Here is a 27,500-nt window from a genome sequence, read left to right on the forward strand (position 1 = left end):
TCAAATCACACAGCATTCCACCCTTAATCTCATGACCTTATTCAGGGGAAGGCACCTGGGTCGTTCGACAAATTCTGTGCCTTTTGAGAAGTGTAACTTGGTAAAAAAAAAAAGAAAGAGACATTTGATTTCAACAAATTGTAACATTCTGTCATTAAAAGCTGTTGGTGTTGGGAATCATGGCTAGACAGCTATTTTCTACTCTTGTCATAGATTTCCAAGCAGACTTAAGTCAAAACTGTAACTTGTGCATTCAGGAACATTCACTGTCTTCTTGGTAAGCAACTCTAGTGTAAATCTGGCTTTGTGTTATTGCCCTGATGAAAGGTGAATTCCTCTTCCAGTGTCTGGTGTAAAGCAGACTGAAGCAGATTTTCCTCTCGGATTTTGCCTGTGCTTAGCTCCATCCCATTTCTTTTCATCCTGAAAAACTCCCCAGTCTTTGCCGATGTCAAGCATACCCATACCATGATGCAGCCACCACCATGCTTGAAAATAAGGAAGCAGTCACTCATGTTCGCCCCAAACATAAGGCTTTGCAATTATGGCTAGACAGCAATAGAGGGAGCACTGGAGTAGGAAGCCACAGCATTTTGATGGAGACCCGTCATATTTGTCCAGGAGGGACACACTGCTGGATGGGCTGGGATACTGGCTCGCTAGGTTGACTGGTGGTAGATAATCCTCGGCCCGAGGGAGGTGATGCCCCTTGGGTAACGTTTAGACACTGCAGAACGTGGAGGACCTCTTCCATAGCCGTTCCCGGTTGAGCCAGCTGGTCGTGGTGTTGGCGAAGTAGGGTTTCCTGTTCGCTGACCATCTGAAAGAAGCCTTGATCAACTGCTGCTTCCATAATATTGAGGTGTTATTCTGTAACATAGACGCTGGGAGTCAGGAAGCAGGTGGGGAGTTGAATAGAATATGAACAATACAAAAACAGGAGTAGTGTCGGGACATGGAAACAGAGTCAATAACGCCTGATGGGAAATAACAACAGAGGGCTATATATATATATATATATATATATATATATATATATGGAGTAATCAGGAAGGTGATGAGTCCAGGTGTAACTGATGATGAGACGCAGGTGTGCGTAATGATGGGCAGCCAGGGCCGGTAGTTAGTAAACAGCCAGGGCCGGTAGTTAGTAAACAGCCAGGGCCGGTAGTTAGTAAACAGCCAGGGCCGGTAGTTAGTAAACAGCCAGGGCCGGTAGCTAGTAAACAGCCAGGGCCGGTAGCTAGTAAACAGCCAGGGCCGGTAGTTAGTAACAGCCAGGGCCGGTAGTTAGTAAACAGCCAGGGCCGGTAGCTAGTAAACAGCCAGGGCCGGTAGCTAGTAAACAGCCAGGGCCGGTAGTTAGTAAACAGCCAGGGCCGGTAGTTAGTAAACAGCCAGGGCCGGTAGCTAGTAAACAGCCAGGGCCGGTAGCTAGTAAACAGCCAGGGCCGGTAGCTAGTAAACAGCCAGGGCCGGTAGTTAGTAAACAGCCAGGGCCGGTAGTTAGTAAACAGCCAGGGCCGGTAGTTAGTAAACAGCCAGGGCCGGTAGTTAGTAAACCGACAACGTCGAACACCGGAGGGGAGGAGCAGGTCGATGTGACTATGTTTCTGATTATAATTTCTGACATTTTAATAGGCCATTTGTTAGTCAAATTGTCTATAATTAGATACATGCAGCTTCTCTTCTGTCATTATAAGTTGCCCTAGAAGACTAAATAAACCATTACTCACCAGAATAAGGCCATCAATTACAGAATGAATACTTCAATCTAGTTGACGTCTGTAAAGTTCTATGAGCTGCGAAAACGACCCAACATGTTTCTGATAAGATTTTAGTTCGGCATTGGATGCATATTTTATGTAGTTGAAATACTAAATCAGCTTTTATGATTTTGATAAAAGACAGCACCTCTACAGACGGTATCTAATTGCACATTCACATTCTCTCAAGATGCTGAAAGAAAGAAATCATATTTCTCCACTCCTGTTCCCGAGTCAAAATGTACATTTGGGGTATAATTTTACTGCAAGAAATACTTAATTCTGTAGGAGTTAATATTAAGACTATGTGAGAGGTTCTAGACCTACAGTCAGTGTCCTGATTTCAGTTTCCATGTGACCCATCTGAGCAGAAGGTTCCCTTGATGTGGCATAGGCCTTTTTGAAGTCCCCTTATTGTGACTGACATTTGTATAGCGCCTCACCATCATCACATGACATAGGCACTGCTATCATCCTCTTTTACCACTTGACCAAATCTTTCCCAAACAGACTACTGTTGTGGCCCTCCTCCTATAACACTAGGCTACTGTTGTGGCCCTCCTCCTATAACACTAGGCTACTGTTGTGGCCCTCCTCCTATAACACTAGGCTACTGTTGTGGCCCTCCTCCTATAACACTAGGCTACTGTTGTGGCCCTCCTCCTATAACACTAGGCTACTGTTGTGGCCCTCCTTCTATAACATTAGACTACTGTTCTTCTATAACATTAGGCTACTGTTCTTCTATAACATTAGGCTACTGTTCTTCTATAACACTAGGCTACTGTTCTGGCCCTCCTCCTATAACAGACTACTGTTCTTCTATAACATTAGGCTACTGTTCTTCTATAACATTAGGCTACTGTTCTTCTATAACATTAGGCTACTGTTCTGACCCTCCTTCTATAACAGACTACTGTTCTGGCCCTCCTTCTATAACAGGCTACTGTTCTGACCCTCCTTCTATAACAGACTACTGTTCTGACCCTCCTTCTATAACAGACTACTGTTCTGGCCCTCCTATAACAGACTACTGTTCTGGCCCTGTTACTGCCTTATTGCATACATATGCCCATTTTAGAATATTTTTATTCTGTATATTTGTATTATTTTTACTCTGTCGTTTAGGTCATTACTGTGGAGTCACTACCATGTTGTTGATCCATCCTCAGTTTTCTCCCATCACAGACATTAAACTCTGTTGCTGTTTTAAATCACCAAAGGCCTCATGGTGAAATCCCTGAGCAGTTTCCTTCCTGTCCTGCAGCTCAGTTCAGAAGGACGACTTTGTGTCTGGGTGGTTTAATACATCATCATTAACTTGACCATGCTTAAATAGGTATTCAATATCTGATTTGTTATTGTTACCCATCTACCAATCACTGCCTTTCTTTATGAGGCTTTCGCAAAGCTCCCTGGTCTTTGTAGTTGTATCTGTATTTGAAATTCAATAGTTGACTGAGGGACCTTACAGATGTTGTATGTATGGGGGACAGAGGAAGGGTTAGTCATTAAAAAATCACGTCAACTACTATTATTTCAAACAGAGTGAGTCCATGTAACTTATGTGATTTTGTTGAGCCAAATTTGACTTTTGAACTAATTTAGGAGTGTCTAAAGAAAGAGGGTGAATATTTATGCAACGACTATATTTTAGTTATTTAATTGTTATTCATTTGTAAAACCTTTTTTAACTTTGACATGAGTATTTTGTATAGATCAAGGACCGAAAAGTACAATTAAATCCATTTGAATTCGTAAAGCAACAAAAAAGTTCAATGGGATGTAGACTTTCTATAGGCCCTGTATATTAAAGTACTCTTCATTTAACAAAATCTATATTTGTGCACAATTTCTATTTAAAATCTATATTTGTGCACAATTTCTATTTAAAAAAAATAAAAAAAAAAATAAAAAATAAAAAAAAATAAAAAACACTTTATTGAAACGACCCATCTATTGCTGTTGGCCAACAACCAACCAATCATTTGTCAGACCATCACCGATGATTATCTACGTTCAGCAACACTAACCACTTCTCAAATGTATAGTATATTTGTCTGTGAAATTCAGACAATTTATACATTCCACATAATTGGTCTTACAAAGAGAGGATTAACGACACTGGTATTTTAAGCCTGCATTTAAAATAATGCACTCTGGGAGGGTAGTGAGAGAGCAGAGCGAGAGCAATAACATGTTTCCAGATTGCATTCTCCAGACCTGGATGCCAGAGCAGTGTTTGGGTTGGCACACACACACACACACACTTTGGCCTTAGGCCTAGACTTCTGACTATTAGATTTGAAATCCAGCTGTGTTTAATTCGATGAGAGAGTGCATCGTCACGCGCATATAAGACACTAAATTGTTGTTTCTTGATATGATTTAATACAATGACACTACAAACCATCTGGTACATAAAGATCTCATCCAACAGCCAGCTCTTTCTCGTCTGAGATTGAGCCTGGGGATGAGGTTAGCTACACAACAGCCTACTATGGAGGGAGAAGATGTTTTATAGGGGAAAGAAATACAAATAAAAGGAGAATAACCTTCCACTGTTTAGATTCTCAGATTCTTCCTCCTTCTCACAAGCTGTAGCTTTGCAATCAGCTTATTGTGGTTATCCCTATGATTAGGGCTAGTGGTTATCCCTAGGGCTAGTGGTTATCCCTAGGGTTATGGTTATTGGTTATCCCTAGGGCTAGTGGTTATCCCTATGATTATGGTTATTGGTTATCCCTAGGGCTAGTGGTTATCCCTAGGGTTATGGTTATTGGTTATCCCTAGGGCTAGTGGTTATCCCTATGATTATGGTTATTGGTTATCCCTAGGGCTAGTGGTTATCCCTAGGGTTATGGTTATTGGTTATCCCTAGGGCTAGTGGTTATCCCTATGATTATGGTTATTGGTTATCCCTAGGGCTAGTGGTTATCCCTAGGGTTATGGTTATTGGTTATCCCTAGGGCTAGTGGTTATCCCTAGGGTTATGGTCATTGGTTATCCCTAGGGCTAGTGGTTATCCCTATGATTATGGTTATTGGTTATCCCTAGGGCTAGTGGTTATCCCTAGGGTTATGGTTATTGGTTATCCCTAGGGTTAGGGCTAGTGGTTATCCCTATGATTAGGGTTATTGGTTATCCCTAGGGCTAGGGGTTATCCCTAGGGTTAGGGCTAGTGGTTATCCCTAGGGCTTTTTGTTATCCCTAGGGTTAGGGCTAGTGGTTATCCCTAGGGCTATTGGTTATCCCTATGATTAGGGTTATTGGTTATCCCTAGGGTTATGGTTATTGGTTATCCCTAGGGCTAGTGGTTATCCCTAGGGTTAGGGCTAGTGGTTATCCCTAGGGCTAGTGGTTATCCCTAGGGTTAGGGCTAGTGGTTATCCCTAGGGCTATGGCTAGTGGTTATCCCTAGGGTTAGGGCTAGTGGTTATCCCTAGGGCTAGGGCTAGTGGTTATCCCTAGGGCTAGTGGTTATCCCTAGGGTTAGGGCTAGTGGTTATCCCTAGGGCTAGTGGTTATCCCTAGGGTTAGGGCTAGTGGTTATCCCTAGGGTTATTGGTTATCCCTAGGGTTATGGTCATTGGTTATCCCTAGGGCTAGTGGTTATCCCTAGAGTTATGGTCATTGGTTATCCCTAGGGTTAGGGCTAGTGGTTATCCCAAGGGTTAGGGTTATTGTGGTTAAAATCAAAATCGGTCACATGCAGATGTTATTGCGGGTGTAGCAAAATGCTTGTGCTTCTAGTTCCCACAGTGCAGCAACATCTAACATGTAATCTAACAATTCCACAACAACTACCTTATACACACAAATATAAGTAAAGGAATAAGAATTTATAAATATATGGATGAGCAATGATTGAGCGGCACAGGCAAGATGCAATAGATGGTATAAAATACAGTATATACATTTTTTTTAACCTTTATTTAACCAGGTAGGCTAGTTGAGAACAAGTTCTCATTTACAACTGCGACCTGGCCAAGATAAAGCAAAGCAGTACGACAACATACAACAACAGAGTTACACATGGAATAAACAAACATACAGTCAATAATACAGTAGAATAAGTCTATATACAGCATATGCAAATGATGTAAGATAAGAGAAGTAAGGCAATAAATAGGCCATAGTGGCGAAGTAATTACAATATAATTAAAAACTGGAATGGTAGATGTGCAGAAGACGAATGTGCAAGTAGAGATACTGGGGTGCAAAGGAACAAAATAAATAAATGGAGTATGGGGATGAGGTAGATTGGATGGGCTATTTACAGATGGGCTGTGTACAGGTGCAGTGATCTGTGAGCTGCTCTGACAGCTGGTGCTTAAAGCTAGTGAGGGAGGTAAGAGTCTCCAGCTTCAGAGATTTTTGCAGTTCGTTCCAGTCATTGGCAGCAGAGAACTGGAAGGAGAGGCGGCCAAAGGAAGAATTGGCTTTGAAGGTGACCAGTGAGATATACCTGCTGGAGCGCGTGCTAAGGGTGGGTGCTGCTATGGTGACCAGTGAGCTGAGAAAAGGCGGGGCTTTACCTAGCAGAGACTTGTAGATGACCTGGAGCCAGTGGGTTTGGCGACGAGTATGAAGCGAGGGCCAGCCAACAAGAGCATACATGTCGCAGTGGTGGGTAGTATATGGGGCTTTGGTGACAAAACGGATGGCCCTGTGAAAGACTGCATCCAATTTGTTGAGTAGAGTGTTGGAGGCTCTTTTGTAAATGACATCGCCGAAATCGAGGATCGGAAGGATGGTCAGTTTTACGAGGGTATGTTTGGCAGCATGAGTTAAGGATGCTTTGTTGTGTAACTCTGTGTTGTTGTATGTGTCGAACTGCTTTGCTTTACAGTGGGGGGGAAAAAGTATTTGATCCCCTGCTGATTTTGTACGTTTGCCCACTTACAAAGAAATGATCAGTCTATAATTTTTTAATAGTAGGTTTATTTGAACAGTGAGAGACAGAATAACAACAAAAAAATCCAGAAAAACACATGTCAAAAATGTTATAAAATTATTTGCATTTTAATGAGGGAAATAAGTATTTGACCCCTCTGCAAAACATGACTTAGTACTTGGTGGCAAAACCCTTGTTGGCAATCATAGAGGTCAGACGTTTCTTGTAGTTGGCCACCAGGTTTGCACACATCTCAGGAGGGATTTTGTCCCACTCCTCTTTGCAGATCTTCTCCAAGTGATTAAGGTTTCGAGGCTGACGTTTGGCAACTCGAACCTTCAGCTCCCTTCACAGATTTTGTATGGGATTAAGGTCTGGAGACTGGCTAGGCCACTCCAGGACCTTAATGTGCTTCTTCTTGAGCCACTCCTTTGTTGCCTTGGCCGTGTGTTTTGGGTCATTGTCATGCTGGAATACCCATCCACGACCCATTTTCAATGCCCTGGCTGAGGGAAGGAGGTTCTCACCCAAGATTTGACGGTACATGGCCCCGTCCATCGTCCCTTTGATGCGGTGAAGTTGTCCTGTCCCCTTTGCAGAAAAACACCTCCAAAGCATAATGTTTCCACCTCCATGTTTGACGGTGGAGATGGTGTTCTTGGGGTCATAGGCAGCATTCCTCCTCCTCCAAACACGGCGAGTTGAGTTGATGTCAAAGAGCTCCATTTTGGTCTCATCTGACCACAACACTTTCACCCAGTTGTCCTCTGAGTCATTCAGATGTTCATTGGCAAACTTCAGACGGGCATGTATATGTATTCTTGAGCAGGGGGACCTTGCAGGCGCTGCAGGATTTCAGTTTTTCACGTGTTACCAATTGTTTTCTTGGTGACTATGGTCCCAGCTGCTTTGAGATCATTGACAAGATCCTCCCGTGTAGTTCTGGGCTGATTCCTCACCATTCTCATGATCATTGCAACTCCACAAGGTGAGATCTTGCATGGAGCCCCAGGCTGAGGGATATTGACAGTTCTTTTGTGTTTCTTCCATTTGCGAATAGTCACACCAAATGTTGTCACCTTCTCACCAAGCTGCTTGGTGACTTGTAGCCCATTCCAGCCTTGTGTAGGTCTACAATCTTGTCCCTGACATCCTTAGAGAGCTCTTTGGTCTTGGCCATGGTGGAGAGTTTGGAATCTGATTGATTGATTGCTTCTGTGGACAGGTGTCTTTTATACAGGTAACAAACTGAGATTAGGAGCACTCCCTTTAAGAGTGTGCTCCTAATCTCAGCTCGTTACCTGTATAAAAGACACCTGGGAGCCAGAAATCTTTCTGATTGAGAGGGGGTCAAATACTTATTTCCCTCATTAAAATGCAAATCAATTTATAACATTTTTGACATGCGTTTTTCAGGATATTTTTGTTATTCTGTCTCTCACTGTTCAAATAAACCTACCATTAAAATTATAGACTGATCCTTTCTTTGTCAGTGGGCAAACGTACAAAATCAGCAGGGGATCAAATACTTTTTTCCCCCACTGTATCTTGGCCAGGTCGCAGTTGTAAATGAGAACTCGTTCTCAACTAGCCTACCTGGTTAAATAAGGGTGAAATATTTTTTTTTTTATAAATAAAGATTGAAAAATAGCTTCTGTCTCTTGGTCCCAGCTTGGATGCACTTGTACTGAGCTCGCCTTCTGGATGGTAGCAGGGTGAATAGGCAGTGGCTCGGGTGGTTCTTGTCCTTGATGATCTTTTTGGCCTTCCTGTGACATGGGGCTCCCGAGTGGCGCATCGGTCTAAGGCACTGCATCTCAGTGCAAGAGGTGTCACTACAGTACCTGGTTCGAATCCAGGCTGTATCACAACCGACTGTGATTGGGAGTCCCATAGAGCGGCGCACAATTGGCCCAGCGTCGTTCAGGTTTGGCCAGTGTAGGCCGTCATTGTAAATAAGAATTTGTTCTTAACTTACTTGCCTAGTTAAATAAAAATACAAAAATTGGAAGTTGTGCAGACCACATCACCCTCTGGAGAGACCTGTGGTTGTGGGCGGTGCAGTTGCCGTACCAGGCGGTGATACAGCCTGACAGGATGCTCTCAATTGTGCATCTGTAAAAGTTTGTGAGGGTTTTAGGTGACAAGCCAAATTGATTCAGTTTGTCTTCAACCTCAGGAGGCTTAAATGGTCCACCCACGCAGACACTGTCTGAAGAAGGCGCACACTGTCTTCACCACCCTGTCTGTGTGGGTGGACCATTTCAGTTTATCCGTAATGTGTACGCCGAGAAACGTAAAAACGTTCCACTTTCTTCACTGCTGTCCTGTCGATGTGGATAGGGGGGTGCTCCCTCTGCTGTTTCCTGAAGTCCACAATCATCTCTTTTGTTGACATTGAGTGAGAGGTTGTTTTCCTGACACCACACTCCGAGAGCCCTCACTTCCTCCCTGTAGGCTCGTCATTGTTGGTAATCAAGCCTACTACTGTTGGGTCGTCTGCTAACTTGGGTTATCCCCAGGGTTAGGATTATTGTGGTTATCAAATCAAATCAAATTTATTTATATAGCCCTTCGTACATCAGCTGAAATCTCAAAGTGCTGTACAGAAACCCAGCCTAAAACCCCAAACAGCAAGCAATGCATGTGAAAGAAGCACGGTGGCTGGGAAAAACTCCCTAGGAAAAACTCCTGAGAAAGGCCAAAAACCTAGGAAGAAACCTAGAGAGGAACCAGGCTATGAGGGGTGGCCAGTCCTCTTCTGGCTGTGCCGGGTGGATATTATAACAGAACATGGTCAAGATGTTAAAACGTTCGTAAATGACCAGCATGGTCAAATAATAATAATCATAGTAGTTGTCGAGGGTGCAACAAGCACGTCCGGTGAACAGGTCAGGGTTCCGTTATCCCCAGGGTTACTCCACATCCATGCCAAGTTCCCAATTTTCACAACTGGCTAATTCTGCACGCTAACGTGTTAACTACGTTATAATTTACCAATGTTCCACCATGCCTCACTAGCTCTTTGCTAATGCTACACTAGCCGCACTAGCATTTTACCACTGTTTCACCAATGTCACGCTAGCCAGCTGTGATTAGCGTGTAGCCATAGGGAGGAGGATAGAGAGAATTTCTAACACCCCCTCTGTTAAAGCGTGAAATAATCTCATCCTCTTAGACATCAAACTACATTTCCAGATTAATAATTCAATATTGACTCGACTAAAAGCAAAACCCTCTAAAAATAAAAGTACTGCTCTCAGGGTAGGGGTCAGGAGTAGAGTGGAGAGGCGTGGATGGCAGAGAACACACGATGGGGACCACAGAGTGGTCCGTCTACAATCCCCCTTCCTGTAATCAGACTTGCATGTTTCTTATTGAGCCTCTGTTCAGAAGTCATCTCTCCTTATAACAAGGTCTGCCTCTCTCTGACCTCCAGGACAATACTCTATTCTCCTAATCTGATCAACATGATACAGCCAGAGTACTGTTTGGTACACAGCCCCCCGTCTTATCAAATAGATAAGGGATTTACCCTATCAAATAGATAAGACGAGGGGCTGTGTACCAAATGGCCCTCTATCCCCTACATACAGCCGCATGGGGACCTGGTCAAAAGTAGTGCACTATATAGGAAATAGGATTCCAGTTGGGACACAGACAGGAACTAGGAGGCCATAGAGTCACATTTAACGTTTCAATATCCCTGACGTGGAAAAGGAATGAGTTTAGCAGGGTAACGTGTGTGTGCATGTGTGTCTTGGTGTGTGCGTGTGTGTGTTGGTGTGTGTGTGTTGGTGTGTGCGTGTGTGTGTGTGTGTATGTGTGTGTGTTGGTGTGTGCGTGTGTATGTGTGTGTGTTGGTATGTGCGTGTGTATGTGTTGGTGTGTGTGTGTGTGTGTGTTGGTGTGTATGTGTGTGTACAGTGACTTCACTCACCAGAGTTGCAGCTTGACTCGTCTTCCATCTAGGAGTATCGTAGTCGTCTTGTAGTCGATTCCTGCCAACAACATACAATGATGTTAATACCATCTCTCTTAGTCTACTCTGAATGTATCTAGGCCTCGTACAGTATGTCTGAACTGTCATGATCATGAGGGAGAGAGAGGGGACAGGCTATGTGGAAACTCAGCTGCACTTCCTAACCTCCTGCCCAATGTATGACCATATTAGAGACACATATTTCCCTCAGATTACAGAGACCCACAGAGAATTTGAAAACAAACCCAATCTTGATAAACTCCCATATCTACTGGGTGAAATATCACAGTGTGCCATCACAGCAGCAAGATTTGTGACCTGTTGCCACAAGAAAAGGTCAACCAGTGAAGAACAAACACCATTGTAAATACAACCCATATTTATGTTTATTTATGTTCCCTTTTGTACTTGAACTATTTGCACATCATTACAACGCTGTATATAGACATAATATGACATTTGAAATGTCTTTATTCTTTTGTAACTCTTGTGAGTGTAATGTTTACTGTTCATTTGTATTGCTTATTTCACTTTTTGTTTATCATCTACTTCACTTGCTTTAGCAATGTTAACATATGTTTCCCATGATAATAAAGCCCCTTGAATATAATTGAGACAGAGAGAGACACACAGACAGAGAGAGAGACACACAGAGAGAGACACACAGAGACACACACAGAGAGAGACACACAGAGACAGAGAGAGAGAGAGACAGAGACACACACAGAGAGACAGAGACACACAGAGAGAGACAGAGACACACAGAGACAGAGAGAGACAGAGACACACAGAGACAGAGAGAGACAGAGACACACAGAGACAGAGAGAGAGACACACAGAGACAGAGAGAGAGACACACAGAGACAGAGAGAGACAGAGACACACAGAGACAGAGAGAGACAGAGACACACAGAGACAGAGAGAGAGACACACAGAGACAGAGAGAGAGACACACAGAGACAGAGAGAGAGACACACAGAGACAGAGAGAGAGAGAGAGACAGAGAGAGAGACACAGAGAGAGACAGAGACACACAGAGAGACAGAGACACACAGAGACAGAGACAGAGACACGCAGAGAGAGAGACAGAGACACACAGAGAAAGACAGAGACACGCAGAGAGAGAGACAGAGACACGCAGAGAGAGAGACAGAGACACGCAGAGAGAGAGACAGAGACACGCAGAGAGAGACAGAGACACACAGAGAGAGACAGAGACACACAGAGAGAGACAGAGACACACAGAGACAGAGAGAGACAGAGACACACAGAGACAGAGAGAGAGACACACAGAGACAGAGAGAGAGACACAGAGAGAGACAGAGACACGCAGAGAGAGACAGAGAGAGAGACACACAGAGACAGAGAGAGAGACACACAGAGACAGAGAGAGACAGAGACACACAGAGACAGAGAGAGACAGAGACACACAGAGACAGAGAGAGAGACACACAGAGACAGAGAGAGAGACACACAGAGACAGAGAGAGAGACACACAGAGACAGAGAGAGAGAGAGAGACAGAGAGAGAGACACAGAGAGAGACAGAGACACACAGAGAGACAGAGACACACAGAGACAGAGACAGAGACACGCAGAGAGAGAGACAGAGACACACAGAGAAAGACAGAGACACGCAGAGAGAGAGACAGAGACACGCAGAGAGAGAGACAGAGACACGCAGAGAGAGAGACAGAGACACGCAGAGAGAGACAGAGACACACAGAGAGAGACAGAGACACACAGAGAGAGACAGAGACACACAGAGACAGAGAGAGACAGAGACACACAGAGACAGAGAGAGAGACACACAGAGACAGAGAGAGAGACACAGAGAGAGACAGAGACACGCAGAGAGAGACAGAGACACACAGAGAGACAGAGACACAGAGAGACAGAGAGAGAGACAGAGACACGCAGAGAGAGAGACAGAGACACGCAGAGAGAGAGACAGAGACACGCAGAGAGAGACAGAGACACGCAGAGAGAGACAGAGACACACAGAGACAGAGAGAGAGACACACAGAGAGAGACAGAGACACACAGAGAGAGACAGAGACACACAGAGACAGAGAGAGACAGAGACACACAGAGACAGAGAGAGAGACACACAGAGACAGAGAGAGAGACACACAGAGACAGAGAGAGAGACACAGAGACAGAGACACGCAGAGAGAGACAGAGACACACAGAGAGACAGAGACACAGAGAGACAGAGAGAGAGACACACAGAGAGAGACAGAGACACGCAGAGAGAGAGACAGAGACACGCAGAGAGAGAGACAGAGACACGCAGAGAGAGACAGAGACACGCAGAGAGAGACAGAGACACACAGAGAGACAGAGACACACAGAGACAGAGAGAGAGACACACAGAGAGAGACAGAGACAAGCAGAGAGAGAGACAGAGACACGCAGAGAGAGAGACAGAGACACGCAGAGAGAGAGACAGAGACACGCAGAGAGAGAGACACACAGAGAGAGAGACACGCAGAGAGAGAGACACACAGAGAGAGAGACACACAGAGAGAGAGACACAGACAGACAGACAGACAGACAGACAGACAGACAGACAGACAGACAGACAGACAGACAGATGAATAAGAGGATACTTAATGGGGCTCTGTATGTTTCAGCAGGAATCAGGAGGTAACATGTGGAAGAAGAACTCTCCATCTGTCATCCAGCAGGGAGCAGATTAAACTTTAACACTGAGTGAGTGAACATGTGTACATCCCCTATGGGCCCTGGTCCAAAGTAGTGCACTATAACGGGGAATAGGGTGGTGAGGGAGGTGGGCAGACGTGTGAAACAACTGAGGCAACACTGATGAACGCATGCACAGATTAAACACACACACACACACACACACACACACACACACACACACACACACACACACACACACACACACACACACGAGTCCTAAACAGAGTCTAGAGTGTTAGACATTCCAAAGTGACACTGGGATAGAAATGATCCTGTTGAAAATCCCTTGACATTATAAGGGCCCCCCGACTCCTAAGGCAGTGACGACTGCTTCCATACCTGTCCCTAGAGAGCTCATCAGACACAGCTCTTATCCGTGCATCACAAATCACTCACACACTTCAACCGTCACACTGGACCTTTTCAAGTGCTGATTCCATAATCTGGAACATTTAGCTAAGTACTTAAAATCTTCTTACGTTGTTGATTACGATGGCTTAATGTCAAATACTGGGACAGACAGACAGACAGACAGACAGACAGACAGACAGACAGACAGACAGACAGGACAGTAATGTGCTTAGCGGCAGAGATGTAATACGACTTCACATGACCCAGCTGTTTTTTCTCATCAGACATGTAGGTGGGGTCAAAGGGCAGGATTCCTAGGCTGTGTATGTGTGTCTGTGTGTGTGTCAAAGGCCAGGATTCTGGAGACCAGACCCAATGTTAACCCAACACCCTACTGACGTTACACTATCACCACAGAATGACACGCGTGTGTGTGTGTGTGTGTGTGTGTGTGTGTGTGTGTGTGTGTGTGTGTGTGCGCGCGTATGTGAAGATGACAATGTGTTTGCATAGAAATCAAACTAAATGACCATTTAAGGGTTAAGTTACAGTAGTGATGATGAAATCCCCACTGGATCTCACCCAGTGAGAATGACTCATACTGCACAGCAGACAGCTACATAGTGACAGCAGCAGCACACACACACACACAGACGCAAGTATTCAAGCACGCACGCTTGGATACATGCAAACACACACACACACACTAAACCTGTGAGTATTATGATGAAGCTTCAGTATGTACTCAGAGCCTTACCATGTCTGGAAGCAGCAGTGTGTGTCTGTTCAATAAGGAGGTCCTGATAATTACAGTAATAACGTCAGAAAAGCCAAGCTTTACTTTTGGTCAATGAGAGCAGCACAAATGTAACATTTGCATTATTCATTCCTTTACACTTGTGTGTATTAGGTAGTTGTTGTGGAATTGGTAGATTACTTGTTAGATATTACTGCATGGTCGGAACTAGAAGCACAAGCATTTTGCTACACTCGCATTAACCATGCTAACCATGTGTATGTGACAAATAACATTTGATTTGCATCATAATAATGGACTGTATTACACTTTATTTACTAATATAAAGTGTGTGAGTTCTGAGTGTGTGTCTCCACACGTGCGCTCACAGATACCAACGGCAGCTGGCAAATCACAGGTGGCATTTAATGCTTTTCCTCCATATCAAGAGTCAGTTCACCAGTCAAACTGTCACCCCTGGCAACCGCCCTCCTCACGACCTGTACCCATAACGCATCCCTCTAGGTGTCGTTCCGGCCTCTCTGTACTGGTTCAACTGTCTGGTTGGGTTTGGATCGGTCTGTCTCTGACTTGACATTGTGTAATTGGATTGGACATACTGTAGTTTGTGCTGACACACACACACGCACGCACGCTAACACATACAAGAGCTCAGCTACAGACTCCTCTAATTTAACAAGGACAAACACTTCTACACATATGTTAACTAACTCAATACAGTCAGGCACACTGTCCTGTTAGCTAATAGTCATCTTTGCCAATTCATCAAGTAAAAACATCAATAACTCTAATCACAAAAGCTCTATTGAAGCCACCTCGCAGCCATCTTGGTACTCCTCCTCCTCCTCCACCTTGGTACTCCTCCTCCTCCTCCACCTTGGCACTCCTCCTCCTCCTCCACCTTGGCACTCCTCCACCTTGGCACTCCTCCTCCTCCACCTTGGCACTCCTCCTCCTCCTCCTCCTCCACCTTGGCACTCCTCCTCCTCCTCCACCTTGGCACTCCTCCTCCTCCTCCACCTTGGCACTCCTCCTCCTCCTCCACCTTGGCACTCCTCCACCTCCTCCTCCTCCTCCACCTTGGCACTCCTCCACCTCCTCCTCCTCCTCCACCTTGGCACTCCTCCACCTTGGCACTCCTCCACCTCCTCCACCTTGGCACTACTCCTCCACCTTGACACTCCTCCTCCTCCTCCACCTTGGCACTCCTCCTCCTCCTCCACCTTGGCACTCCTCCACCTCCTCCTCCTCCTCCACCTTGGCACTCCTCCATCTTGGCACTCCTCCATCTTGGCACTCCTCCATCTTGGCACTCCTCCTCCACCTCCACCTCCATCTTGGCACTCCTCCACATTGTAAAATATATTTTGGAAGCTATAGAAATACATTTATTAATGTCTACATTTGTTTTTCCACATTTATTCTATTACAGACACCTTAATGCAGACTTTTAAATGATATTATGTGAGATAAACATAAAACTACACATTTTAAGAACATATAAAACATTTTCCTTAATGATGCACTATGTAGAAATCGCTCTGCCATTTCCTGGTTGCTACAATTCTAATAGTTCTCATTTCAGTTTGGGACAAAAAACAAAGCTCTGTCAGAGTGACCATCGGGTCCTTGGTCACCTCCCTGACCAAGGCCCTTCTCCCCTGATTGCTCAGATTGGCCGGGCAGCCAGCTCTAGGAAGAGTCTTGGTGGTTTCAAACTTCTTCCATTTTAAGAATGATGGAGGCCACTGTGTTCTTGGGGACCGTCAATGGAGCAGAATTTTCTGGTACCCTCCCCAGATCTGTGCCTCGACACAATCCTGTCTCTGACCTCTACGGACAATTCCTTCGATCTCATGGCTTGGATTTTGCTCTGACATGCACTGTCAACTGTGGGACCTTATATAGACAGGTGTGTGCGCGCCTTTCCAAATCATGTTCAATCAATTTAATTTATCACAGGTGGACCCTGTCGTAGTGTTTGATATCATTAAATGTGAAGACTTTATATTATCAAATCAATTTTGTGTAATTTAATTATGCAATTAAATTAATCATGTAACTTTAACTAGGAAGTCGGGGCACTACGGAAAAGTGTTTATAGTGTCAATTTCCGAATATAAAACTCTTCAGATATTTTCATATCTTATCGATTAGTCACTTAATGTATTATTACCTCATCAGTCTCATTACTGAACGTCGCAAACCCTTGGATATCTGCACGAACCCTAGCATAGAATCATGACTCAGCGATATACAAAGTATTTATTTACTAACTAACTTAATCACAGAATTACATAAACACACACAAAAATAAGTCATACATTGGTTACTACATGATACAACAACAACAAAAAAAAGTCTCTAGCGGACGAAACCGTTATGACGGGTTTGTGGACAAAGGAAAGGGGGTGGGGACAGCTCAAGAGCGGGAAACTCAGAGTGGATTCAAGTACATACAGTTGACTACACTACACTCATGGAAATGCCTATACATTGAACATGAACAACTGCTCATTCGAAAAGAAATTGAATTTACATATTTACGAGTGTATGCCTTTGTTGTCCCTCTCTGTGGTCGCCGGTCCGTCTGCTGGATAGTCAGTCAACAGAAAGTCTCCGGTTTGTCCACCAGAGATCAAAGTCTGTCTGAGGTGTAGGTTGTTATAATGGATACTTCAGAGTAGCATTCGGAAATGTTCTTAGACCGGATGCGTTTACCAGACTAAAGTATTTAAAAACAGCTGCAGCCTGAATAATTGTTCTTTAATTTGTAGATTTCTTAGCCATTTCAACAAGGGAATGATCTCCACATTCTCTGGTGGTCTAGTCCTTTTGTAGAGTTGCCAACCAATTCAACATGTAGCGACAGCTACATGGGCTGTTCCATGCTGTGATGTCTGGGCTCATGGGGGTGTGGCCACTGACTAGTTCAAACTTTATATCTAAACAAGTATCTTGTTTAGAAGGCCAACATCACATCTTCTCACAAATAGTTTCATATTCAATCATATATTTTACACAACCATCAGATGCAAACCTAATAATTAAGAAGAGTACCGTAATTTCCGGACTATTGAGCGCACCTGAATATAAGCCGCACCCACTAAATTTGTATTTATTTTTTATTTTGAACATAAATAAGCCGCACATGTCTATAAGCCGCAGGTGCCTACCGGTACATTGAAACAAATGAACTTTACACAGGCTTTAACGAAACACGGCTTGTAACAAAAAATAAAACATTTGCAGTAAACAGTAGCCTGCCACTGAAGTCATCTCCTTCGGTGTCGGAGTTGAATAGCCTCAGAATTGCTTCATCCGATATTGGATCGTTTTCATTGTCGCTCTCGTCACTGTTTGACCTTAACCCGTTCGGCAATTTCATTGGTCTAATGAAAGCTTCATGCCGCCAAAAAACTAAGCACATCACAGATTGTGTTTTTTTTGGAAGAAAAAAAATGCGAAAGCGGGAAAAATCCATATATTAGCCGCGTCATTGTTTAAGCCGCGAGGTTCTAAGCCTGGGAAAAAAGTTGCGGCTTATAGTCCGGAATTTACGGTACACAAAGACACAGTAATATGTGTTTCCTGTCCTTCATGAGATCACCAAATGAAACAAATTTGACAGGATTGTTCTTTAAAATACCCATGGACAATTCTAAAAAATTGAAACAATATTTCTTTCTCCAATTTTGGGGATTTGGAGTTTTGGGCAAGAAGAATGTCTTTGTTCTCCATCGGCTCTGTCCCTCAATACCCCATGGCAGGGAAGAGAGTTTCTACCCGGAATTTATGACCGTTGTAAAACCTGTGGTGGGAGAGAGAGTGAGAGATGGGGGAGCCACAATATACACCCAGAAGGGCCACTTCGTGACAACTCCAATGAAGTTGTAGAAACATCTCAAGGATGATCAATGGAAACAGGATGTACCTGAGCTCAATTTAGAGTCTCATTGCAAAGGGTCTGAAACCTTATTTACATAATTTATCTTTTCTATTTTTAATACAGTTGGTACAATTTCTAAAAACCTGATTTCACTTTGTCATGATGGGGTATTGTGTGTAGATTGCTGAAAAAAAAAACATTTAATACATTTTAGAATAAGGCTGTAACGTAACAAAGTGTGGAAAAACAAGGGGTCTGAATACTTTCCGAATGCACTGTACATCCTTGTTTATGTCTATTGAATGATAGTTGATATGGGATGTGATTCTGACTGTTATGAAACTCTGTGTGAGGTGCCAGCTCCAGTTAAAACTGGCAGAGACAGTTTTCATGAGGGCCCCTCAGGAGTCTGAAGGGTTATTTTGAGAAAAACCCAAAGCCTAGCACATACAGCCTTACACACAAAACCCTGTGGAGAGGCACATCACGTAAGGGGTTATGATAATCATTATTATGTCTGTTGACATGCATCATCAGAGGTCAAATAGGGGGTGCTTATATTTGTACAAGTGCACTCCCTGAGAGAGTGGGGTCACGGCCAGTGATCAGCCATTATTGACAGCGACCCTGGTGCCTTGCTCAAGCTCAGATCTGCACATTTTTCAGCTAGTCAGCTCGGGGATTCGAACTAGCAACCTTTCGGTTAGTGGCCCAATGCTCTAATTGCTAGGGTGACCTGCCGCCCTAGCGCCCCTGTGTTGGCTGGCAGACCTGGTCACACACACACACACACACACAGTATACTTTCCGTGTAAAAATACATGCTCTCTCTAGGTTAGGATATGTCAGGGTAATTGTTGTATCATTAGCGTGGCTATACCTATCCAGACAATAAGAAAACAGCTGCATTAGGTTGGTTGATTCCCTATAGGCCCTGGTCAAGAGAAGTGCACTATAGAGGAAACAGGGTGCCATTTGGGACACATTCAGTCAGTCAACTACTACAGTACTACCAGCCTACAGTAAGGCTGAATCCTGCAGGTCACTCCATCTGTCAACCTTCATCCCTCCATCTCACCTCTCTGCCATCTGTTACTGATGGCATGCACTTTCTTTCAGTATGATTACTGTAGGGCTCAATAGCTCTCCTCCTTCCCACTCTCCTCTCCTCCCTCGCCTTCTGTTAAAAGGCCCAGTGCAGTCAAAAATGTGATTTGTTTCACCATGAGGTTGGAATAATACTGTGAAATTGTGAAAATTATGAAAATGCCCTTTTAGTGTAAAAGCTATTTGAAAAGACGCCTGAAATTTCAGCCTGTTTTGGTGGTATGGAGTTTTGGTCCTCCGTGCTGATATCACCACGTGGTCATTTAGTATTTCTGTCTTTGTACATGCGTGACTCTTTCCCTGTATGTGTGTGTTCTGAACTATAATCAAGTGATCTATTTTGGTTTGGAACTGTTCTGTGGCCTGCGACCTCAACAACAGTTTATGGAAGGATTCTGTTGGAGCAGAGGGATTCTAGATTCTCTGTTATACTCCAGTGTCTGTGTTCCAACTGTTCCACTGCTTCTGGAGTCTGTGGTCATTCCCCTGTGAGCGCGCCAACTCAGCCATCATCTCACCCAGACCGCCCAGCTCACTCTCTGTGCGCATCCCAAATGGTACCCTGTTCCCTACATAGTACACTATTTTTGACGAGAGCCCTATGGGCCCTTGATAAAAGTAGTGCACTATATAGGGAGTAGGGTATGGTTTGGGACTGAAACATCTTTCCCTGGCCATGGAGACTGGCGGGCCACAGAAATGCTTCCACTTTCCCTTTATGCTATCCTATTAGTAGAACTGACCCAAAACTGAGATGAGCCTTGGATCCTGTTGATTCCACATTTAGTAGCCTAACGGCAACATCAATTATTGACCAGAGTGCTTAAGGGGAAACACTGTCTTCTGCATCCTAAATGGCGCCCTATTCCCTATACAGTGCACTACGGTTGACCAGGGCCCACAGTGCTCCGGTAGAAAGTAGTGCACTATATAGGGAATAGTGTGCCATGTGGGACACAACCTCTGTTCCATGGTGTTTAAAACAAGCCAAACCAGCCGGGAGGTGGAGGAAACTGTGGCTGCTATACACAACACACATCAGATACATCATATCCTGTGGTACTAGCAGAAACCGAGCAGGGCCACGAACCATGTCAATACAACCAGGAGAAACAGCCAACAGATTTCACTGGTGGTGCAAGAGAATAGCCACACATTCTTCAGTGTGTGGATTTAGTCCATGTTCTCGATGTAGAAACCAACACATCATTCAAGCAGCAAAAGTCAGACAGAACTTCATCTTAAAGTAGCAATGTAGAGACAAACCTCAAAATACGTTTGGAAAAAATGTAATTTAAATTCCTCCGAGGGAGCTTGTCATGTGACCCTTATTGGATTCTCCAGAATATTAAGTTGATAACTGCCACTCTACAGTATAATCAGGCAAACCTGTCAAATATTTCTGTTTTCACAAGCACAACACAATTTCGCAGTGTTTTTATAAAGTGTTTTTAATAAAGGAGTGCAATAACAAATCGGAGTATGAACACACGCATGTGCGGGGACACACTTGCGCGCACAAACACATTACACTTCCCACGGGAATGAAGGAATGACTTCACACCGGCATTTGATTCCCCCTAGATGACGACGGTTGGCGTTGTTGTAATGAGAACATTAGGAAAGAAACACTAAGAGAGAAAATGTGGTAATTAGCAGCTAATTAAGGTCCTCTGAGGAAAACCCTGTTTGCGTCCCAAATAGATCCCTATCCACTATATGGTGCACTACTTTTGAACAGGACTCATAGGAAATTAGGGTCCCATTTGGGACTCAGTCTAACTGCCTTTTATACAGCTCCCTCTAGGAATCAGTCAAACAACCATCAGTTAAAGAGAATATAAACAAACACTGTTGATGATGATGATGATGATGATGACCCCATAACACTTTCCTTGAATCTCCAAAGTGCTTCACAATGCATGTTGGGAAGTCTCCCTCAGGAGGTGTGTTAATAGAGTGACACATTCTGAATGTCACAGAGCAGAAAAAAACACAATATTGAAGAAAAACATTGTCTGGCACCCTATTCCCAACACAGTGCACTACTTTTGGCCAGAGCCCTGCCATTTGGGACACAATCACTGTAAAACACTTTCTCCATCTACCAGGTTGTTGTCCTTACATAATGGTCAGTTTCCTGATGTGCTGGTAGCCCGTCTGCCTCACCGCTCACTGAATGGAATTCGCAATGCAATGAATGCAACAAGCTCCTGGGTTTGTAAAAAAAATCTGAACATTATCTTTGTTTAAAACTTTCTGACCCTCTGTAAATCCTCAGTTAGGATGTATACCCTCTCTGTTTAGGGCAGGCTATGCCAGACTCATTTCATCCTGGAAAAGCTCCCCAACCAGGGGAATGGGGAAGGCCTGTCTGGAAATCTAATTCTATACATACACATATTTAGCAGATGTTATTGCAGGTGTAGCGGAATGCTTGTGTTCCTACTGTAGTGCCAACAGTACAGTAATATCTAAGAATTCACAACAATACACACAAATCTAAAAGAATGGAACTATGAAATATATAAATATTAGACTGAGCAATGTCAGAGTGGCATTGACTAAAATACAGTAGAATAGATTACAGTATATACATATGAGATGAGTAAAGCAGTATGTAAACATTATTAAAGTGACCAGTGATTCCAAGTCTATGTACATAGGGCAGCAGCCTCTAAGGTGCAGTGTTGCATAACCGAGTGGAAGCTGGCTATTTAAACAGTCTGATGGCCTTGAGATAGAGACTGAAAAACAGCTTCTCGGTCCCAGCTTTGATGCACCTTTACTGACCTCGCTCAGGTGGTTGATGTCCTTGATGATCTTTTTGGCCTTCCTGCGACATCGGGTGCTGTAGGTGTCCTGGAGGGCAGGTAGTTTGCCCCCAGTGATACATTGGGCAGACACCACCACCTTCTGGAGAGCCCTGCGGTTGCGGGCGGTACAGTTGCCGTACCAGGCGGTGATACAGCCCGACAGGATGCTCTCAATTGTACATCTGTAAAAGTTTGAGGGTTTTAGGGGCAAAGCCACATTTATTCAGCTTCCTGTTGCGCCTTCTTCACCACACTGTCTGTGTGGGTGGATCATTTCAAATCGTCAGTGATGTGTACGCCGAGGAACTTGAAGCTTTCCACCTTCTCCAGTGCGGTCTTGTCGATGTGGATAGGGGGGTGCTCCCTCTGCTGTTTCCTGAAGTCCACGATCAGCTCCTTGGTTTTGTTGACGTTGAGTAAGAGGTTATTTTCCTGGCACCACTCTCCCAGGGCCCTCACCTCCTCCCTGTAGGAAGTCTCGTCATTGTTGGTAATCAAGCCTACCACTGTTGTGTCGTCTGCAGACTTAATGATTGAGTTGGAGGCGTGCATGGCTACGCAGTCATGGGTGAACAGGGAGTACAGGAGGGGGCTGAGCACACACCCTTGTGGGGTCCCTGTGTTGAGGATCAGCAAAGTGGAGGTGTTGTTTCCTACCTTCATCACCTGGGGTCGGCCCGTCAGGAAGTCCAGGACCCAGTTCCACAGGGCGAGGTTCAGACCCAGGAACCCAAGCTTAATGATGAGTTTGGAGGGTACTATGGTGTTGAATGCTGAGCTATAGTTTATGAACAGCAATCTTACATAGGTATTCCTCTTGCCCAGATTGGATAGGGCAGTGTGCAGTTTGCAGTGCGATGGCGATTGCATCGTCTGTGGATCTCTTGGGGCGGTAAGCAAACTGAAGTAGATCGAGGTGATATGATCCTTGACTAGTCTCTCAAAGGACTTCATGATGACAAAAGTGAGTGCTATGGGGCGAGAGTCATTTAGTTCAGTTACCTTAGCTATCTTGGGTACAGGAACAATAGTTGACATATTGATGCAAGTGGGGACAGCAGACCAGCCAACTGGTCTGCACATGCTCTGAGGACGTAGCTAGGAATGCCGTCTGGGCTGGCAGCCTTGCGAGGGTTAACACTCTTAAAATGTCTTACTCACGTCCGCCACGGAGAAGGAGAGCCCACAGTCCTTGTAGCAGGCCGCGTCGGTGGCACTGTGTTATCCTCAAAGTGGGCGAAGAAGGTGCTTGTCCAGAAGCAAGATGTCGGTATCCGCGACGTGGCTGGTTTTCCCTTCTTGGTCTGTGATTGTCTGTAGACCCTGCCACATACGTCTCGTGTTTGAGCCGTTGAATTGCGACTCCACTTTGTCTCTATACTGACCTTTTTCCTGTTTGATTGCCTTATGGAGGAAATAACTACACTGTCTGTATTCAGCCATATTCCCAGTCACCTTGACATGGTTAATGCGGTGGTTCACGCTTTCAGTTTTGCGCGAATGCTGCCATCTGTCCACGGTTTCTGGTTTGGGTAGGTTTTAATAGTCACAGTGGGTTGTGAACTCTAAACCAGACAGTACGGTTTAATAGACATGGAGGCTGTACAAGCTTCTAGAATATTCCCAGCAAATTAGTAGTAGTGTGACAATGGACTCCCCCATCATCTCCCTGTACCTCCGTCTCTATTCCTCTCTCACCCTATTATCTCTGTCCCTGTACCTCTGTCTCTACTCCTCTCTCACCCTATTATCTCTGTCCCTGTCCCTCTGTCTATTCCTCTCTCACCCTATTATCTCTGTCCCTGCACCTCTGTCTCTATTCCTCTCTCACCCTATTATCTCTGTCCCTGCACCTCTGTCTCTATTCCTCTCTCACCCTATTATCTCTGTACCTCTGTCTCTACTCCTCTCTCACCCTATTATCTCTGTCCCTGTACCTCTGTCTCTATTCCTCTCTCACCTTATTATCTCTGTCCCTCCGTCTCTATTCCTCTCTCACCCTATTATCTCTGTCCCCGTCCCTGTGTCTCTATTCCTCTCACCCTATTATCTCTGTCCCTCTGTCTCTACTCCTCTCTCACCCTATTATCTCTGTCCCTGTACCTCTGTCTCTATTCCTCTCTCACCCTATTATCTCTGTCCCCGTCCCTGTGTCTCTATTCCTCTCACCCTATTATCTCTGTACCTCTGTCTCTACTCCTCTCTCACCCTATTATCTCTGTCCCTGTACCTCTGTCTCTACTCCTCTCTCACCCTATTATCTCTGTACCTCTGTCTCTATTCCTCTCTCACCCTATTATCTCTGTCCCCGTCCCTGTGTCTCTATTCCTCTCACCCTATTATCTCTGTACCTCCGTCTCTATTCCTCTCTCACCCTATTATCGCTGTCCCTCTGTCTCTATTCCTCTCTCACCCTATTATCTCTGTCCCTGTACCTCTCTATTCCTCTCTCAACCTATTATCTCTGTCTCTATTCCCCTCTCACCCTATTATCTCTGTCTCTACTCCTCTCTCACCCTATTATCTCTGTCCCTGTACCTCCGTCTCTATTCCTCTCTCACCCTATTATCTCTGTCCCTCCGTCTCTATTCCTCTCTCACCCTATTATCTCTGTCCCCGTCCCTGTGTCTCTATTCCTCTCTCACCCTATTATCTCTGTCCCTGTACCTCCGTCTCTTTCCTCTCTCACCCTATTATCTCTGTCCCTCCGTCTCTATTCCTCTCTCACCCTATTATCTCTGTCCCTGTACCTCTGTCTCTCCCTCTTTTTCTCATTGCCAACATCTTTTCAACACTCAATTGCCTACCCTCATTCCTGTGGATTTCATTTGAGGGTATTTTTATACACATCTGTTTTAACATTTAGAAATTAAATTACTTTATGTATCTAGTCCCCTCATTTGATATCATACATATAATTTGGACAAATTCACTTATTACACAATACATGTTGAATAATAGACCTTGCATCAAAGCCACCAAATCATAAACGTACCTAGTGGATTCCCATAATATCTAATAGATTAGTTGTAATAGAATACTGTGTAGCAGCCAGACCGAAAGAGAACAAGGAGGTTACCAGAGAGGTCTGCTCTTTGCTGTGCTCTCCCATGAGCAGCATTGGGGAGTAACAGATTACATGTAACTGATTACAAAAAAAGTACGCGAAAAAATATTGTAAATCAGATTATAGATACTTTTTAACAACTAGTTGATTACTTCTAGGACTACTTTTAAATTAATGAAGGATTCGGCTATTTCAGCCACACCTGTTGCTAGCAGGTGTATAAAAATCGAGCACACAGCCATGCAACCTCCGTAGACAAACATTGTCAGTAGAATGGCCTTACTGATGAGCTCAGCGACATTCAACGTGACACCATCATAGGATGCCAACTTTCCAACAAGTCAGTGTCAAATTTCTTCCCTGCTGGAGCTGCCCCGGTCAACTGTAAGTGCTGTTTTTGTGAAGTGGAAACGTCTAGGAGCAACAACGGCTCAGCCGCAAAGTGGTAGGCCACACAAGCTCACAGAAGGTGACCGCCAAGTGCTGAAGTGCGTAAAAATCGTCTGTCCTCAGTTGCAACACTCACTACCGAGTTCCAAACTGCCTCTGGAAGCAACGTCAGCACAATAACTGTTAGTCGGGAGCCTTCATGAAATGGGTTTCCATGGCCGAGCAGCCGCACACAAGCCTAAAGCTCACCGCCATTGGACTCTGGAGCAGTGGAAGCGCGTTCTCTGGACTCATGAATCACGCTTCACCATCTGGCAGTCCAACCGCCGAGTATGGGTTTGGTGATTGCCAGGAGAACGCTAGCTGCCCCAATGCATTGTGCCAACAGTAAAGTTTGGTGGAGGAGGAACACCTTTGGAATGATTTGGAACGCCGACTGCAAGCCAGGCCTAATCGCTCAACATCAGTGCCCGACCTCACTAATGCTGTTGTGGCTGAATGGAAGCAAGTCCCTGCAGCAATGTTCCAACATCCAGTGAACAGCCTTCCCAGAAAATTGGAGGCTGTTATAGCAGTAAAGGGGGGACCAACTTTGGAATGAGATGCTCGAAGAGCAGGTGTCCACATACTTTTGGTCATGTTGTGCCTTCGGAAAGTATTCAGACCCCTTGACTTTTTCCAAATGTTGTTATATTACAGCCTTATTTTAAAATGGATCAAACAAATAATAATCATCAGCAATACACACACACACACACACACACACACACACACACACACACACACACAATACCTCATAATGACAAAGTGAAAACAGGTTTTTAGAAATTGTACCAAATGTATTAAAAATAGAAAACAGAAATACCTTAATTATTCAGACCCTTTGCTATGAGACCTCAAATTGAGCTCAGGTGCATGCTGTTTCCATTGATCATCCTTGAGATGTTTCTACAATTTGATTGGAGTCCCCCTGTGGTAAATTCAATTGATTGGACATGATTTGGAAAGGCACACAACTGTCTATATAAGGTCCCACAGTTGACAGTGCATGTCACAGCAAAAACCAAGCCATGAGGTCAAAGGAATTGTATGTAGAGCTCCGAGACAGGATTGTGTCGAGGCACAGATCTGGCGAAGGGTACCAAAACAATTCTGCAGCATTGAAGGTCCCCAAGAACAAAGAAAAGGACTAAATTAAAAACTTTATTTAAATAAACTTATAATTTATTTAGTCCTATTCTTTAAGTTATATTTTTGGTTGAGATGGAGAAGGGAATCCAAGATATTAATTAACAATTTGTAGACAAACTGGAATTAAAGCCAGACTAAGTCAGTGGCACAGCTGGAACTATCCAGGCAGAAGATAAAACTCCTTCAAATGTTGATATTTGGTTGCGTCGACAACCAAACACAATTCAATATCATTTTTGAAGGAAAATAAATATCTTATTAACAAGGATTCATATCTTCAACTCAACCTAAAATAAAAGTTCAAGAATGGGATTAAGCCAGTGGCTCAGGTGGAACTAGCCAAGCAGTAAATACATTTCAGTTAAATGTTGATATTTGGTTACGTTGTCAACTAAACACAATATTACTTTTGGAATCCAGTAAATAGCCTAAAGTTAAGGCTATTTTACAAACTAATGTAACATTCAACTGTAACTGAATAAAACATACATGGCCACATTGAGGTTACTCGTAACTATATATATAAAATATATATATCATATCTTATAAAGTGTGCATGTTCAAGATAGCATGCATAGG

General features: G+C 44.2%; 1 protein-coding gene across 2 annotated transcripts in view; it reads right to left on the minus strand.

The window, feature by feature from the left end:
• LOC115201670 (ras-related protein Rab-40B) overlaps positions 1 to 27,500 on the minus strand; it is a 38,400-nt gene that overhangs the window by 5,512 nt on the left and 5,388 nt on the right. For both annotated transcript variants that reach the window (XM_029765491.1, XM_029765493.1), the window contains one exon: positions 10,604 to 10,664. In XM_029765491.1, the coding sequence (XP_029621351.1) occupies positions 10,604 to 10,664 (61 nt within the window). The remainder of the gene's footprint in view (positions 1 to 10,603; positions 10,665 to 27,500) is intronic.

Source organism: Salmo trutta, chromosome 10 (genome assembly GCF_901001165.1).
Source record: "Salmo trutta chromosome 10, fSalTru1.1, whole genome shotgun sequence".
In the NCBI taxonomy this organism is placed as follows: Eukaryota; Metazoa; Chordata; class Actinopteri; order Salmoniformes; family Salmonidae; genus Salmo; species Salmo trutta.